The 15,002-nt window shown below is 42.4% G+C and overlaps 1 protein-coding gene across 3 annotated transcripts in view; it reads left to right on the top strand.

Annotated features, from left to right (window-relative positions):
* The window catches only part of mical3a (microtubule associated monooxygenase, calponin and LIM domain containing 3a), a 42,964-nt gene that overhangs the window by 11,626 nt on the left and 16,336 nt on the right, over positions 1–15,002 (top strand). For 2 of the 3 annotated variants that reach the window (XM_070906675.1, XM_070906674.1), the window contains exons 18-35: positions 2,251–2,352; positions 2,823–2,885; positions 3,086–3,199; positions 3,344–3,448; positions 3,824–3,937; positions 4,697–4,798; positions 6,046–6,153; positions 6,585–6,771; positions 7,542–7,636; positions 7,862–7,955; positions 10,520–10,715; positions 11,147–11,415; positions 11,720–11,812; positions 12,484–12,645; positions 13,116–13,178; positions 14,442–14,516; positions 14,685–14,798; positions 14,889–14,968. In XM_070906675.1, coding sequence (XP_070762776.1) covers positions 2,251–2,352; positions 2,823–2,885; positions 3,086–3,199; positions 3,344–3,448; positions 3,824–3,937; positions 4,697–4,798; positions 6,046–6,153; positions 6,585–6,771; positions 7,542–7,636; positions 7,862–7,955; positions 10,520–10,715; positions 11,147–11,415; positions 11,720–11,812; positions 12,484–12,645; positions 13,116–13,178; positions 14,442–14,516; positions 14,685–14,798; positions 14,889–14,968 — 2,136 coding nt within the window. Of the gene's footprint in view, positions 1–10; positions 95–2,250; positions 2,353–2,822; positions 2,886–3,085; positions 3,200–3,343; positions 3,449–3,823; positions 3,938–4,696; positions 4,799–6,045; positions 6,154–6,584; positions 6,772–7,541; positions 7,637–7,861; positions 7,956–10,519; positions 10,716–11,146; positions 11,416–11,719; positions 11,813–12,483; positions 12,646–13,115; positions 13,179–14,441; positions 14,517–14,684; positions 14,799–14,888; positions 14,969–15,002 lie in introns of all 3 variants that reach the window. The other variant, XM_070906673.1, reaches the window with a different exon arrangement.

A 15,002-nucleotide genomic window follows, 5' to 3' on the forward strand; every position in this document is an offset into this window, starting at 1 on the left:
CCTGGTTCAGAGACGCACACAGCAGCAGGAGCAGCTGAGCATTCGCTACAAAGAAATGATCAAGTGTCAGACACTGCCCAACAGAGGGGAGCAGGTATGGTTAGCTACGCTGGCCTGGTAGTCCTCCCAACTCCTTTCACATCCCATTAAGTCCAGATTCACCCCCCCTTACAGATGGAAATGGATTGGCCTTTCAATCCAAGGGGAAGCAAGGGGAAGGGAAGGTAGCTTCATTAAGCCATACAACATCTCCTGAGCTCATTACAGAATACAACATCCTGGAAAACATCCACTGAGAACCAAATGAGCCCCAGTGGGGAGTGTTTCATGACTCCAAAACCTTGTCAAAACCTGTTTAAACAAAGTTTTCTTTTTTCCAATATAAAAGGAAATGTTATTCAGCAACTGCATTGAAACAGGTCAGCAGTAAACAAATTCACATTTGTAGGCAGTGACAGCCCATCGAATGGTGGGTTTGTTTAGACACATATAGGGTTGAAGTTAGAAATACAGCTGTAAAAATGACACAATGCTAACAGGCCAGGGACTGTTACTGAGTGGCAATGTTTAAAACACAAAATGATAACAAGATTGACATAATAACGTGCAGTCAGCTTTTGTTAGCAGTAGTTGGACAATTAAAGGTACCCTGTGTAGATTTCTTCCAAACAGACAAAGTTCTGTTTCGATTCATTTTTTCTCACCAAAAAGCTTTATGTGTACCCTTGAGGCCTAACAAACCTGTCGAATGCATTTTCTTCCACATAAAACATTGGCAAAGCCAGTTTGCCTTCTTTTTTATTTGACTTCGGCATGGTTTACATCCATGTTTGCTAGCTTGGAGTCTTCTTCATCCCTGCGTTTTGCAGGTGAGTCAAGGCCACCTGTCGATCAGTGGAATAGTGTGGAAGCATTGGCAGTAATATCATGTCACTTGCGTGGGCATGCGTAAGATACAAACATAACAGGGACACACTCATCAAAACACAGCTCCATAGCTCCAAAAAACTTTACAGAGTACATTATATATTTCTGCTGTGTAGGATGAGTGTATTTTAAGTGTTGGGCATGTGTGTATATTTGAGATAAGGAATACAGAAACAGAATGGGTAGTCTCCTTCTTCGATGTCTACCTTCCCTCTCTTACTTGTTCTATGACCTGAGAGCTCCATGTCAAGGTTTCCCTGCCCTCACCATGGAAGTAGATACAGTTAAGCTGATAAGTTGATAGCCACCAACCCGACCCGTAGGTGTGTCGAAATGTTGCTTACTGAGAAACAAGATCCAGTGCTACATTCACTCCTCCAGCCACAGTAGAAGTCTGCTTGATTATCGTGCTGCTTTGCTGTTCTCTCATGCGAATAACAGTGTCGGCTCAGTTATGTGCCAGCACCAGTTCTCTCCTGCTGATGCTTAGAAAGTTGTTTTTTTTTTGTCTTGTCACTAGATTAAGCATTCACATCACAGACATTGATTTAAAGCTTCAAACCCTCCTCTTAAATGGGGTTTAATTCACTGCTGTTCTTAATTGTCCCCTCATTGCACAGTAAGTCTCTAGCTGCTGAGCAAATTAGCTGAAAGTCCATTGTAAAGACTGGAAATAATCTTGATAATCCCGAGTGCTTGTCTACACAGAATGTTTAGGATAGAATATTTTAAGCCACTCTTATATTCAGTGCTCATTCTTGTGTATTGGCAAAATGTTATTTGTCTTTTTTTCATGAAGGAAATCTCCCTTCATGCCTTGTTTTTATGATTTTCTTGCACTCATTTTCTGTGCTTTGCTTTATGTTTTCATGACCAACAAAGGAAAGTTTCTATACACTAGCCTTTAAACTTTATATCAAAGTTAATTACAGCACCAGTGAATTAAATCCCCTTTTGGAAATTTCTCGCTGACAGCCATTAAACTCTATTTACAAAGTGAGTTTGCGATACATTATGCGTGGTCTGTTTTGTGGGTCCTTTGTATGGAAATGTGTGTGTGCCAGTGTGTCAGGACACCACACTAATTCTGTTAACCACATGGATTACGAAATGTATGCTGAGAATATACACAAATATTTATATCATCAAATATCATTTCACCTCTTGAAAACATTCAAATGTATTACCCTACTATGAATGAAAGCAATTAGGAGTATGAAGCACATTTACTCTTCGCGATAGCTCATCATTCTCATCATCATTCTCATCATCATTCTCATCATCTCCTGCTGAATCTGCTGTTCCTGTCCCTCATCTCTCAAGGCCAGAAGTGGCGCAGACCAACTGTCCTCTCGGAGCTGCCCAAAGAAAACCATTCTGCTCCCTTCTTCCTCCTCCACTTCCTCGCTCTGTCTTCACTCAGAGGTGACACACAGTCTGCTGTATCTGTCTGTTTGTGTCTGTCTCTCTCTCTGCCACAAATCCATGGCAAACCCATCTAGTGTCCCTTAACCTCTACTCCCCTTTTTGTTCTCTAAAAGCATCCTGTCTAATTATGTCCTCTGCAGTGTGCAGTGTAAATAAAAACAAAACGCTGCATTTCCCCAAATGAACTTCCTAGAGAGGTTACAGTCTTGTTTGCTTCCCTGTGAGTGGGAAGTGCGTGGCATCAGAGGAGCTGTTTTCATGCTGAAGGGTATGTTGTTGAGATGTGACGGCTTGTAAATTAATGTAGGCTCGGGGGACCTGGGGTAGTTTGCACTTATTGTCAGAGATTCTGCATAACAAGCTGCTCTCTAACACAATAGTCAGCAACTCCTTTTTGGAAGAATTTGTTGCTCGATGCAAACCAAAAGTTAATACAGTATGTGTGTCTGATCATTTCTGCCTTCAAGCATTTGCGTCAAAGTCCGGAGGAAGAGGAGCTTGAATACTACGAGATGCCTCTGAAATGCGGGGTAGAGTAAATGAGTGATTGCATGGATGTGTTCAACTTGTTTGTGGTTGGCTTTTTTTTTTTTTTACGAGATAATGGTTGGAGTTGGTGTACACTGACCTTTTAGTTATTTATTTATGGAACAAGCAGCCAAATCTGGCTTTTCTTTATATAAGCTACACCCAAAATCATCACTAAGTCTCAACAGAGCTTCCTTGGCAGGAGTGGAAGCCACTGCACCTGACAGACCCAGGACCCATTCACATACCTGGTATACAGGAGAGGGCTGACCGCCTAATCTCCAAGTTTAAGGGCAAACCTGACAGGCCACCAAAGGTGAACACCATGCATGGACATTTTTATGAGGACGTGATTTCCGATGTTGCGTCATCAGGTTTTATTGGGCGCATTTCTTAGCCTGTCTTCGCATCCTCCTGAGTCTAATTCCCTCTTCCAACCATTCCTCTTTTCTCCCTGGAGCCTAAGAAAAAGCCGTCCCGTTTCTTTTTAGAGCAGTGGAACTTGTCCCGCGACCTGACTGAGAGCCCTGGTTCACCACTATCCTCCACTGACTCTTCCAGACAGGTTAGGTTGTTCGTGCAGTGGACTGAGACTCTAACACACCACCCTCTGTGGAAGGTTTTACTTTTTGAGAACAAGACCTTACTTGAAGGCTCACTCAAGCTTGTTCAATTCATGTTTAATTTATCTCAAATGCAGGCTGTTGTGTTTCTGCTACATAGCCTTACTAACTGCAGGGCATTGCTGTCATAGTTTCCTCACTCAGGCCTACATTACTGTATAAATTAAAGTGGCTTACAAACCATCTATGGTCTTAACCACAATGACAAGCTTTTTGGAAAGGAGATTGTTTTTGGAAACTAGTAAAAAAGGCAGACAATAACTACATTTTCCTCCATGTACATCCCTTTTGTGATTGAATCATCTATTTCTCTGCAGGAGCCAGCAAGCCCTCTGCACTCTGATGACCAAATGCCCTTATATGTGCTTAGTATTCAGGAGAGGGCTGAGCAGCTTGCCTCTCAGTTTGAGGGCAAGCCAGCCGCACCAAAGGTGAAATTTCCTTATTAACACAGAAAGTTGAATATCAGGCTGATATTTATGAATGAACACAAGTATTTGGGAGACTTGCCTTTTTAAGAGTACACACCGACATCATCCATGTATCCCCAGGAGGCTGTTGGCGCTGTTAGTTGTGCACGTCAACATGCACCGTTAGGTTAAACTAGTGATTGCAAGTGGGCAGCATGTAAATAAGAACTCACAATAGCAGTAAAAATAAATGGTAAGTGAGAAAAAATGATTTATGGTTTTGTGAAGGTGATGGTTAAAATAAGTCTCTGTTTATGTATTAAATAGACAAAGGTATCATGGCTAACCTTGACAGCAGAGGAGATGACTATAAAGTTTTTTTCCGGGAAGAAATCAACTGTAGGATTCATTACATTTTTATCTTTAAGCTGTATGAAAGTACAGCTAGTAAAAACAGAAGAAGAACTAAGAGTTGTTTATTTCAATAGTGCTCACCTGCCTCCTCTTACTCAGCAATTTATGCTAATGACTTAGCATAGAACACGAGCGGGAATGACAGCTAACGGAAAACACACAATTTTGATGTTTCAGTCAAGTGAAAGTGAGTTTATTTGCCATTTGCACATGTGCAGACGTGAATATTATTAGACAGGAGAAACATAAAGAGCATGAAGGTTGGTGTGAAACAGGACATTTCTAAATAAAATGTCATAGTTAAATTGTTGAATTAACATTTTTGTAACTTTTAATTTCTCTCCCTCCTTTTTTTTTTTTTTGGAGCCTCAGAAAAAACCCTCACGTTTTGTTATGGAACAATGGCACCTGGCCCGAGCCCAGGCTGCCCCCAGTTCTCCCCCCTCCTCCTCTGACACCTTGAGACAGGTAGTCACGTCACTCCTGGAAAGACTGCAGTGTGGTGACACTAACACGCTACACCTGCTCTTGGAAGTCGCATTGTCTCACTCAGTTACAGAAGTTGCTGAACACCACTTAAGCTCACCTGACACGGCTGGAAAAAGCTGCTTGTTGTGAAATATTAAGAAACTCATTTGCAAGTTGTTAATTGTTTACAGTGTTTGTTGTGATTAGTATGTGGACGAGTAAACGGTCCTCGTGACTGTGACTCTATCTGAACAGATATCAAAATATTCTTAGCTGGGGCGTGTTTGAACTAAATTATAACTCCCACAGTTATGTTGCCACGGGAGTCCCGAGTAGTTGTCTTTGATAGGAAGAGCGGCTTGGCAGCAAAAACCTCATCTACTGTAATTCCCATGTTGACAAGCACAGTTCCAACTGTGGCGGAGCAACAACTTTGCAAAGCAGCAAAGCGTGCTCAGATCTCATCCACAGTAGTAGTGTGCATGACTTAGGTTTGCCTCATGTTACATGTGACCTAAATTCTTCCCCTATATAGAGGATAAGATAGCTTTTTTTAAAATTTTTTTTTAGTTTTAATAGATTGAAACCTAATCCTGGTGTAGATTAATTCAGAATTTAAACTAAAGACGGTTTCATCTGCTGACTGATCTCTGAGTTCAGATAATAACAAACCAGTTTGTCCCTTCCAGCATTTTCTTTTGTTCATATTAATTGTTTGATTAGTAATACAGCAGTGCAGTGTGAGTGTGAGTGTGTGTGCATGTGAATGAAAAATGCATGACTGCTTTACTTGAGTATGTAAGCACGTACAGTGATGTTACTGAAGCACAGGTCCATTTAGTAGCTGATGTCTTTCAAAATGTTGAAATAGTTTATCTCTTTTTCTGACGTCCCAAATCCAAAAGTGCTCTTTGTTGGTAAGTAACTGACCAGTGGAATCATTTCTTTGACTGAGGGCAGTTTTTTTTTTTTATGAGCTATATTTGGTTTTGCAGCTAGGTGGAGCTGCCAGAGCATCTAAACACTTGCTCAATCAAGCATGGAAACATTGCTTTGTCATGTCTAATTCTCCTGTCAGACGTTATTGTTTGTGAACGCCCCCTGTGTTGAAGCTCATGCTGCTATGCCGAGTGATCTCCTCCTCCCACCTCTTCCCTCTGTATTCATCTTATCTTTCTTTTACATCCATCATTTTCTAATGTTTGTCCACCTGTCTTTTTTTTCCCCCCACTTAATGCTGTTGATAGCGCTATGTAAGGAAGTACACAGGCGGAGTTAGCACATTGGCTGAGCAGATAGCCAATCAGCTTCAGTCTCAGGAAGATCCTAAGCCCCTACCTGAAAAGAGGGATTTGGTAAGCATGCAGGGGCAGAAGGCATGTGGATAGATAAAAGCCTCACTTGCCAGAGAGTGTTGTTTTATACAACGATATGCTGTTGATACATTGTTTGCATGTTAGTCAGCGTTTAACCTCGATCCATCTCCTTTTAGCTGTAGAGTGTGTGTTTGCTCAGCAAGTAACTGCAGTTTGGGATACCGTTGTGTTTGTAGATCACTTGCTCGATGATCCCCACTCTTACTGATAAATAACCTTTGACTCGCTCTGTTGTGGTCTTGTTATTAGGTTATAAAGTAGCTTAATACTCAGCATACATCGACAGTGGCCTGGTGTGTGAGCTTGTGGCTTGATGTCCACTAAATCTTTGATGTATTTCAGCCTCTCCTCTCCCCTCCCCTCCGTATGTTTTTTTTCTAAGGACTGATCGATGCTCTATCCTTCCACAGGGCTCTCTCAGAAAAGAGTTTCCTGTCAACATTGGCGGCAGCGATGTGTGCTTCTTCTGCCGAAAGCGCGTGTACGTGATGGAGAGGCTGAGTGCAGAGGGGAAGTTCTTCCATCGCAGCTGCTTCAAGTGTGAATACTGTGGCACCACACTGCGACTGTCCTCCTACGCCTTCGATGTGGAGGATGGTGAGAGTAACATTAAGATAGCTTTTCTTTGTGATTGTTCCAATGGTGTCCCCTCCGTCATGAAGCTCTTAAACATCAGCTGCTAAACTTATCACAACACCAGAATAAAGCTTGGGCTAATGTACGCTAGAAAAGTATTACATCAGTCGATGCATCTTAAAACCACCATTTTTAGACTTTGGCGCTCTCTACTGGTTGTATCAAAAAAAGAGACTGTGGCCGACAGACAATGCGCACCACAATCTCCTCCTCCACCCATGGATACAACCCAGAGACACTGAGATGAATGAGCTCAAGCAACACATAGACGGCACCAAATCTCCCCAGGCTTGTCTCATTTTTGTACAAACTGAAACGTAATGCCACCAGAATAATTCCAAAGATGCTATGAAATTTCAGCACTTCCTGGCTTTTATCGTTACATTACATTACATCGACCCCAGAGTCGAGTGCAGTCTCATGGTCCCATATTTTTGCTCTCTGGGAGGTGTCTATTGTGCTCAAGGACAGGCAGCAGATTGTTCATTGACACAGAGTAGCTGTTTTTCGGAGTTCGCCGTGGGACTAAAACCCACTCAACATCTAAAGTGAAACAGAGAGGAGGATTTTTTTTTTCTTTTAAATTCTAAATGACAAACACAGTCTACTTCTGCAGAACAGACGAAGCCTATGGACTCTGTGAGGTGAAATTTGCAGAATATTCAGTGCACATATTTGTTTATGTATTGAATTTATTTGTTTATGTGCTGTCTGTCTCTTTTATCCTGCAGGGAAATTTTACTGCAAGCCCCACTACTGTTACCGTCTGTCTGGCTATGCGCAGAGAAAGAGGCCTGCTCCCTCCCCTGCCCCAATCACTGCTAAGGTACCTGAAATCCTGGTGGAAATCAGGATCGGCCGGCAAATAATGAAGAAATTAATTGTTTGGTTTATCTTCAGCATGCAGTGCTTAGGTAGAGGTTAGCATGTTTCCCACGTGTAAGCCCTTAGGGAGGGAACCTTTTGTTCTTGTGCTCTGAACTTCCAAGAGCACATGTGTCTCCCAACACTTTGCCGTGGTTGACATCATCTGTCTCTCTACCTTCTGCAGGAGAACCATTCGCCCCAAACTCCTACGGCGACCGTGGATGCCCCCGGAAGGGCGATGGCAGCGGCAGCCCCCTCAGCCGAGCTCCAGCCCTCAGGTACCCCACTTTCCTCTCTTGCTGTGGTGGCTGCGCCCTGCCGTCTGGCCATGGGCGTGGGAGTCCCGCTGCGTACCCTCTGCCGCACACTCTCCTGGACCTGCCACCAGGTGGCACACAACCCCCTAGACTCTCCCTTCCTGTGTACCTACTGCATCTACCTCTTCTGCTGTTTCACCATCAATGTCCTGCTCAACCTCCTCTAGCATGACTCTCTTGTCCCTCCTTTTTTTCCCCCCTCTTTACTTCCTTTTACTCTTTGCCAACTAATGTCAGTGGGACTGTATAGATTTAGCTGATTGTGTTGACTCACTGAGCCTGCGGAGTGTTCATGTAAATCTTGTGATTCTTCGTCTCAGTGATTGATTTATGTCTTGAAGATGCAGCATTCTTTCTGTTTCTGTTAGCAGCCATTTTATTGCTTGTGATTGGCCGAGGCAGTTAAGCAGCGCTCTGGCAGCTTACTTTTAGAAGTGAATGGTGCATCTTAAATTCATTTATCTTTCTTGGCTTGGAAATTAAAAAACAGTTGGACAGAGTTCCTCTCCAGGCAGCATTATTAACTATTTGTTTAACAGCTTCCTGTTTTGATTTTATCATGAGACGTGGCAGTAATGTGCCCACTTTCTCAGCTAAAAATATCAGTTCAAATTTGACATTCAACAATACATTCTTACCTCCCAAATGAATTACTTAAATGTGATTTTTGCCTGCCTGTGTTTTAATGAAGAGCCAAGCTTTATTCCTTTGTGATTGTAACCGCTAGTGGCCTGTGACTGCTCTCTTTTAGTCTACCTCCTCCTGTGTGATGTGTTTCTTTTAGAGCCTGCTCTGTGATGTGTTTCTTTCTCACTGTAAGCTATTCTGCACCTACAGTATCCTACCGCTTACTGAAACTCACCACATTGTGATGAAGTGCCTGTATCAGTGCTTTTGTGAGCTTTACCTTTCCCCCTCCTATCAGAGCAGCTTAAAACTGAGAGCTCTACTAGTGCTTGAATTAGTGCCTGTGATTGGTTCTCCTGTGATTTTCACTCCTCTGTCGGACTTTCTCGGCTGCCCTGTCCCCCTGCATCCCTCAACCTCTCACCCCCTGACAGATTGCTGCTAAGACCTTGTTTGTTTGCTCAAAATAGTACATCTTTGCTACATTAATTGCATAGCATATTATAGTAAAATAAAATCCATGTGGCTAGAAAGGGCTGGACAGAACCGGCTGGTAAAAAGAACAATTGGAATTTGAATAACTGAAGTTTAGGCCTGCTGCATTGTGTGGCAAGTGTAGTTTTATGAATTAAAATGGTTACTCATAAATACTGTTGTAATACCATTACCATATGTAATATTAAATAATTACTTTAATGGGTGAATAATAGTATTACAATAACTGATAGATACACATCATTATATCTGTTTAGGTATCAGATTATGTCACATTGTATATGAAGTCAGTCTACTACATGGTGATGGGAAGTCAAAGTAAAATCTACATCTTTATTATTCATTATTTATTCATTATTCATTATTTTTTTTATCACTATTCCTAATATTTTAGTAATTCCCTGATACAATTAATAGTGTTCGTTATTTTAAATATTGAAGATAAATATGAATATATTTGGAATTTGTTAGGTCGTGGGTCGCTTTATCCCTTTTAATGTCAGGGTTGGTTTTGATGGAAAGGTGAACCAACCTAAAGGAAACCATTGCAGTCGCTTGACCACATTCCTAACATAACATATGCTGCCGTATCAAATATCACACATTCATTGTCCCACCCGTCCTTTTTTAGTGGGATTTACACGAGGGCCTTTGCTTTTGGAATTGTCTGTCATTTCGTCCTAATTAGAGGGTTGGAGTCCTCTCTCTGCTTAAGTGAGTGGAAATGTGTGTAAAACACTTTGATCCATTCCACTTCCATTCGCTGACACCCAAGTCAATTTGAAATGTACATTTCAGAAAAAGATACAGTTTTAAGATTTGCCTCTCAGGATGGGAAAAAGGCAAGGCACCAACCTTGTACCTATAACTGTAGTATGGCAGAACTATTTTTAGAGTGTTAAACTTATCTGTGTTTGTTGATACTATTTGCTGTAGGAATATAATCTAATGCAATAAATTCAGTTATAGATCTTAAATTGGTGTGTCCTTGTCACTTTGTCCTTTTTAAAATACAGAGTTGCTGTGTTACAACACTTGCAGTAAATGGGAATAAGTCATTTAACAACAACTGTGTATGGAAATGCACTAGTTTCATTGTTGGATGTGTGATGGATTTGATGCTACTAGGCTGATATGTTGTAGCCATAATCGCAGTGATTTTCACAAATGGCGACACAATAAATACAGTTAAAGGCTTAAACGTGTCCCGCATGGCTCCTGCACTGCAGAGGGTTGTGTTCCCCTTTGCTCCTCTCCTCTCTACTGTTGTACATACCTGATTCTCAGTTGCATTTTCTTTTGTGCTCTCTTTCCTCTGCCTTCTTACCTCCAACCTGCTGCCCACCCTGATGTCATCATTTCACCCGCTGTCTCCACCTTATGCCCGCTCAACTCAACCGCAGTACCGGAGGTCAACGGCCTGCAGGAGCCCAGCCTAGCCAAACGTCTGCGGGGAACTCCAGAGCGCATCGAGTTGGAGAACTACCGTCTGTCCCTGCAGAGGGAGGAGGAGCTGGAGGAGGTGCCAGAGGAGACACTTGCAGAACACAATCTCAGCAGTGTGCTGGACAAGGCCACAGACGCTGACCTGGGCTCCAGGTAAGAGCATAAAAACGATTTGGATATGTGTTTTTTTTACATGGCACTGTTTTTGAATGTCTTAAGCATGCTGAATGTTTGGATTTATAATTTGCTGAAATGAAGATATTGTTTGTTGAAGCTGACCCTTTGCTATTTATTTGGCCCACTAGAAGCAATCAAGCAAAGTGTTCCTGTGTGGCTCTGACATTTTAAAGATTTAATCAAAATATCAATAAATTAATCAAAATAGAGACCAATGATGAAAATAATTGCTAGTTGGGGCCCTACTGTAATTTTTGGCTTTAACACCTGATGTAAGAAACGTTATGGAAAGTACTTATTCTTACAGTCCTACACAAAATGGAAAGTCAAACACTGTACAATAGGAACAAGTTGACATTCATTCCTTCACTGATGTTGCATACTGTCTGTTTTTCCCTCTCCAACAGTAGCTCAGAGTCAGACATGGAGGAGGAGGATGAGCAGGAGGATCAGGATCAGGATCAGGAGGTGGAACAGCAAGCTCAAAGCCCCTCAGACCTCGGTGGCGTTCCCTGGAAGGAGGCGGTAGAGCTCCACGCCAAGCTGAGGGGCGAGGAGGGAGAGGATGAAGCTCTGGCCGATGCAGTCAGCAGAGACGGGGAAGTAGATGAAGAGGAGGAAGAGGACGAGGAGGAGGATGAAGATGAGGATGAAGAGGATGAGGAGTCAAGCGATGGTAAATTTGTTTTTTCACTCTTGGTGTGGTTACAACATGGTTCCTGTGTTTCCTTTGGTGTATGTTAACACCCACTTCAGACCCCCACTGTTCAAAACTCCAATTGCTTTTTATCAAAATCTGTCGAAGTGTCACTGTCTCAGACATTTCTGTCCTCATCCTGTGCTTCTTTCCTTCTTTTCCATCCCCTCCTCTTCATTACCCCCCCTCCCCCCCCATTGACCACTGTTTGTGTATGTGCGCATGTATGTGTGTATCTGTATGTTTTTTTTTTTTTTGGGCCTCTGTCTCCCCCTGCTGGCAGAGGGGGATTACTGCCCCTGGAATAGAGAGCTCCAGTCAGGCCTTTGGCTGGAGAAGCACCTCACAGATGAAGAGGATGTTGGTACATTTAAAGGTAGCAGCAGAAGTGCCTGTGGATGCGTTTGCAGTAACTTTGAGCGTGATGTATAATAATGGCTGGTTTGGGTTTCTTTTTCAAGGATTTCTTCAATAAGAGTGTGGCTGTTACTTTTGTGTTGTCTTTGTTTTTTGGTTTGTTGGTTGCAGTTGTGTTTGGATTTTTGTGTTCATAAGTGTGTTTCACTGTGAGTCTCCTCCCACTTTAACCTGCTGTTTAATACCTCTGTTTTTGTATATGGCTTTAATACACTAACCTGATAAACGTCAGAGACGTTTGTGTTTACCCCCCAGGCTCTGCAGTTATGGTTTGGTATTGAGTGGCAGACTTTTTCTGTTCAACAAATGGATATTATTTCTTTCTGTAGCCAGTTATACCTTTGAAGCTCACTATATGGTTTGACTTCTTTGCTGTCTAGTGCATGCAGCCTCCCTCTACCTCGCCCCTCTGATGATTTTTTTTTTTGCCACTGTATTCTAACTGTCTCTGCTTTCTCTCTTTCATTTTTGTCCTGTTTATTCCCTCCTCTCTTCTTCTTCTGCCGCTATGTTTCTCTACCTTTCCTGCACACCTGCTTTCATCTCTCTTTCTCTGTCTCCGATAACACACAACTTCACCACAACCCCAAAAAACACAACACCACACCATATGCTGACTCCCTCATTTAGCCAGGAACCTGCAGATCCAACAAGTCCTGCAGCCCGTGGATCCCCAGACCATTCCAGGTTTGGTGAAAACACACCTGGACTCTGAGGGAGACAAGGATGGCCAGCCGGCCTCAGCCTCCCAACTCTCCCAACCCTCTGAGCTCATGCAGCCCTCCTCCACAGGTAACCCACCCAGAGGAGCTGAACACCTGGGGAGGCTTTGCTGGGCGAGTCCCAAGCTGTAGGCCTCACAGGGTTAAGGATCAGGGTGTCTCATTTCACCAGTGTGGCTGCTGCTGTTCTGTTTGTGTGTCAGGAGGAGCTCCCTCCCCCAACTAACCCCCCTGTTGTTTATAATCATCTCTGATTTTGTACAGTTTAGTCACATTGCTTTTTTTTGTTCTTGGAATGTCTAATTTTGTGTTCAATCTTTTAATTTGTCGTCCAGAGTCGCTGTTGGTCCTCTGGGGTGAATTTAAAGTTCTTCAACCACATCCCAGCGCGCCATTTAACCTCCTTGTCAACTCTTTTGATTTTGTTCTGCTTTGTTCTATTATGTTCTGCTATGTTCTTTCCCATGTGTCTAATTACTTTACTGTTATTTCCCTGCCATCTATCCCTCGTTGTTCTGTATCTTCGTGGTTTGAACGTAGCCCCCGCCCACACATCCGCCCGACACGAGGCAGTGAGGGTCTGGTTGGAGTCCATGTCTGGAGGTAGCACAGACTTAAAAAGGGATCATGACATCCCGCCTTAGACTCGTACTCTATCTGTCTATCGGCTGGCCTTTCTCCTGGAGCATGCAGAAACACATGCAGAGACCAGTGAACTCACAAGCATGCCCGCTGTAAGGCTGTCGCTCTCACAGAGTTCTGCTCTCTTGGGGTCAGATCAACACCTGAATCTCACCTTTCACTTCCCAACCTCTCATCCAACCCTTCCAACTTCCAAAGTATTCATTTTCTCTTTACTCACATAGTATATTGTGCTGCCATGTAATGTATTCCAGAGACAGATGAGGCTATCAAGGCTTGAAAACACTTAACACCACGGTGTTTCTTGCCCTGATGGGTAATGTGTTATTACATTTTTGGACTAACCCTTGAATGGCACTTGTACTTGCACAAAGTTCAGATAATGAGGCTGTCGAGGTACTTCATCAACTTTTTAAAACCTTGAATGAATAAAATGAGAGTCCTACACATACTATTTGAATTCATAGGCAGCAGTTGTGTTGTGGTTTAAAAGCTTAGAGGAGATGTCCTTGTGTTCAGAACCGCTAGTTCTTTCAGTATGTGCCCGAGCAATGGCCTATTTAATACATTTAGCAGAGGTGACTTTTAAGGTTATTATTATATTATTTCAAAAAAGCATGAATTCATGTGTGTGGGTCATCCCCGTTTTCGTTTTGTTAGAAAATTTGTCTCTCCCAACAAATTTTGTTTACACGAGGCGCTGCTGCTCGTCTCTTAACCAATGTCATTAACATTTTGGTTGTGCTTTTGCTTGGTTCAAATGTCACTAATTTTGAAATTTTGCTAATTTGAAAAATGGAAAGCTGCATGTATCCATTTACTAATGCTACCCTGTGTCCACCCTTTGTTCATATTTATTCACAGACCTACTGGACATGATTTCATTTGTGTGCAAAACTAATGTATTTTACTTGCCAGAAAACTTTCCTTAAAGCTGCCCTCAGGGATTAAAAAATGATATTGATTTTTAAGGCTATTCATCCCTTTTCAGCCTTTAATTTTTTTTGCTGTAGCTGGGCTCTACTCTTCAAAATTGGTCTTGATATATTTTTTCATTAAGTTATCTTGCTACTCTGGTGCTCCTTTTTATTTAGCCTTCAGCGAGAACAGTTCAGTTAAGGTTAGGTCGTTAGGAAGCTGAAAAAGTTCTTGCTCTGTTATTGACTGAATAGAGAGAGAATGTATAACCAGGTGACTCATTTTGCCATGTCTTTATCATGCCAGAGCCCTGTGAGGATGAAGATCTGGAAGCAGAGGCAGACAGTCCAGATATGGAGCCCGGCACAGAGATGGATCAGGGTGAGCAGTCAAAATCATACAAATCATAATGAATCCATCGATTCTTTCACAACGTTTTTGGTTCACAAAGAGCTCTGCTCCATTAAAAGGATACAAAGGAAATAAATAATTCAAGTTGTAAAGCTGTGTAACAGTTCAATATTTCATAATGTTGTGTTTAAATTCCAGATGACATCCCTTCAGATGCAGAAGCTGAGGCTCGTTTCCATCAGTCAGAGCGTGATGAAGTGCTTCCTGAGGAAGACAAGAAATCAGAAAGTCTGAGGATGACCTCCAGTATTGGTAGATGTCACTAATAACTCCTCAAAATTGATCACTCAGATATATATTTTTTACATGAATAAAAAGCAGCACCATTTTTGTTGTATTCAGAAGCCTCCAGCATCAGCCCCATGCAGAAAGAAGATGTTGTTCTTTCCCCACTCAAACCTTCTCCAGAGCCTGAAACACAGGTGAGATAATTCCACACCCCTCAGTTTGAACGTT

Source organism: Enoplosus armatus, chromosome 6, assembly GCF_043641665.1.
Source record: "Enoplosus armatus isolate fEnoArm2 chromosome 6, fEnoArm2.hap1, whole genome shotgun sequence".
Taxonomy (NCBI): domain Eukaryota; kingdom Metazoa; phylum Chordata; class Actinopteri; order Centrarchiformes; family Enoplosidae; genus Enoplosus; species Enoplosus armatus.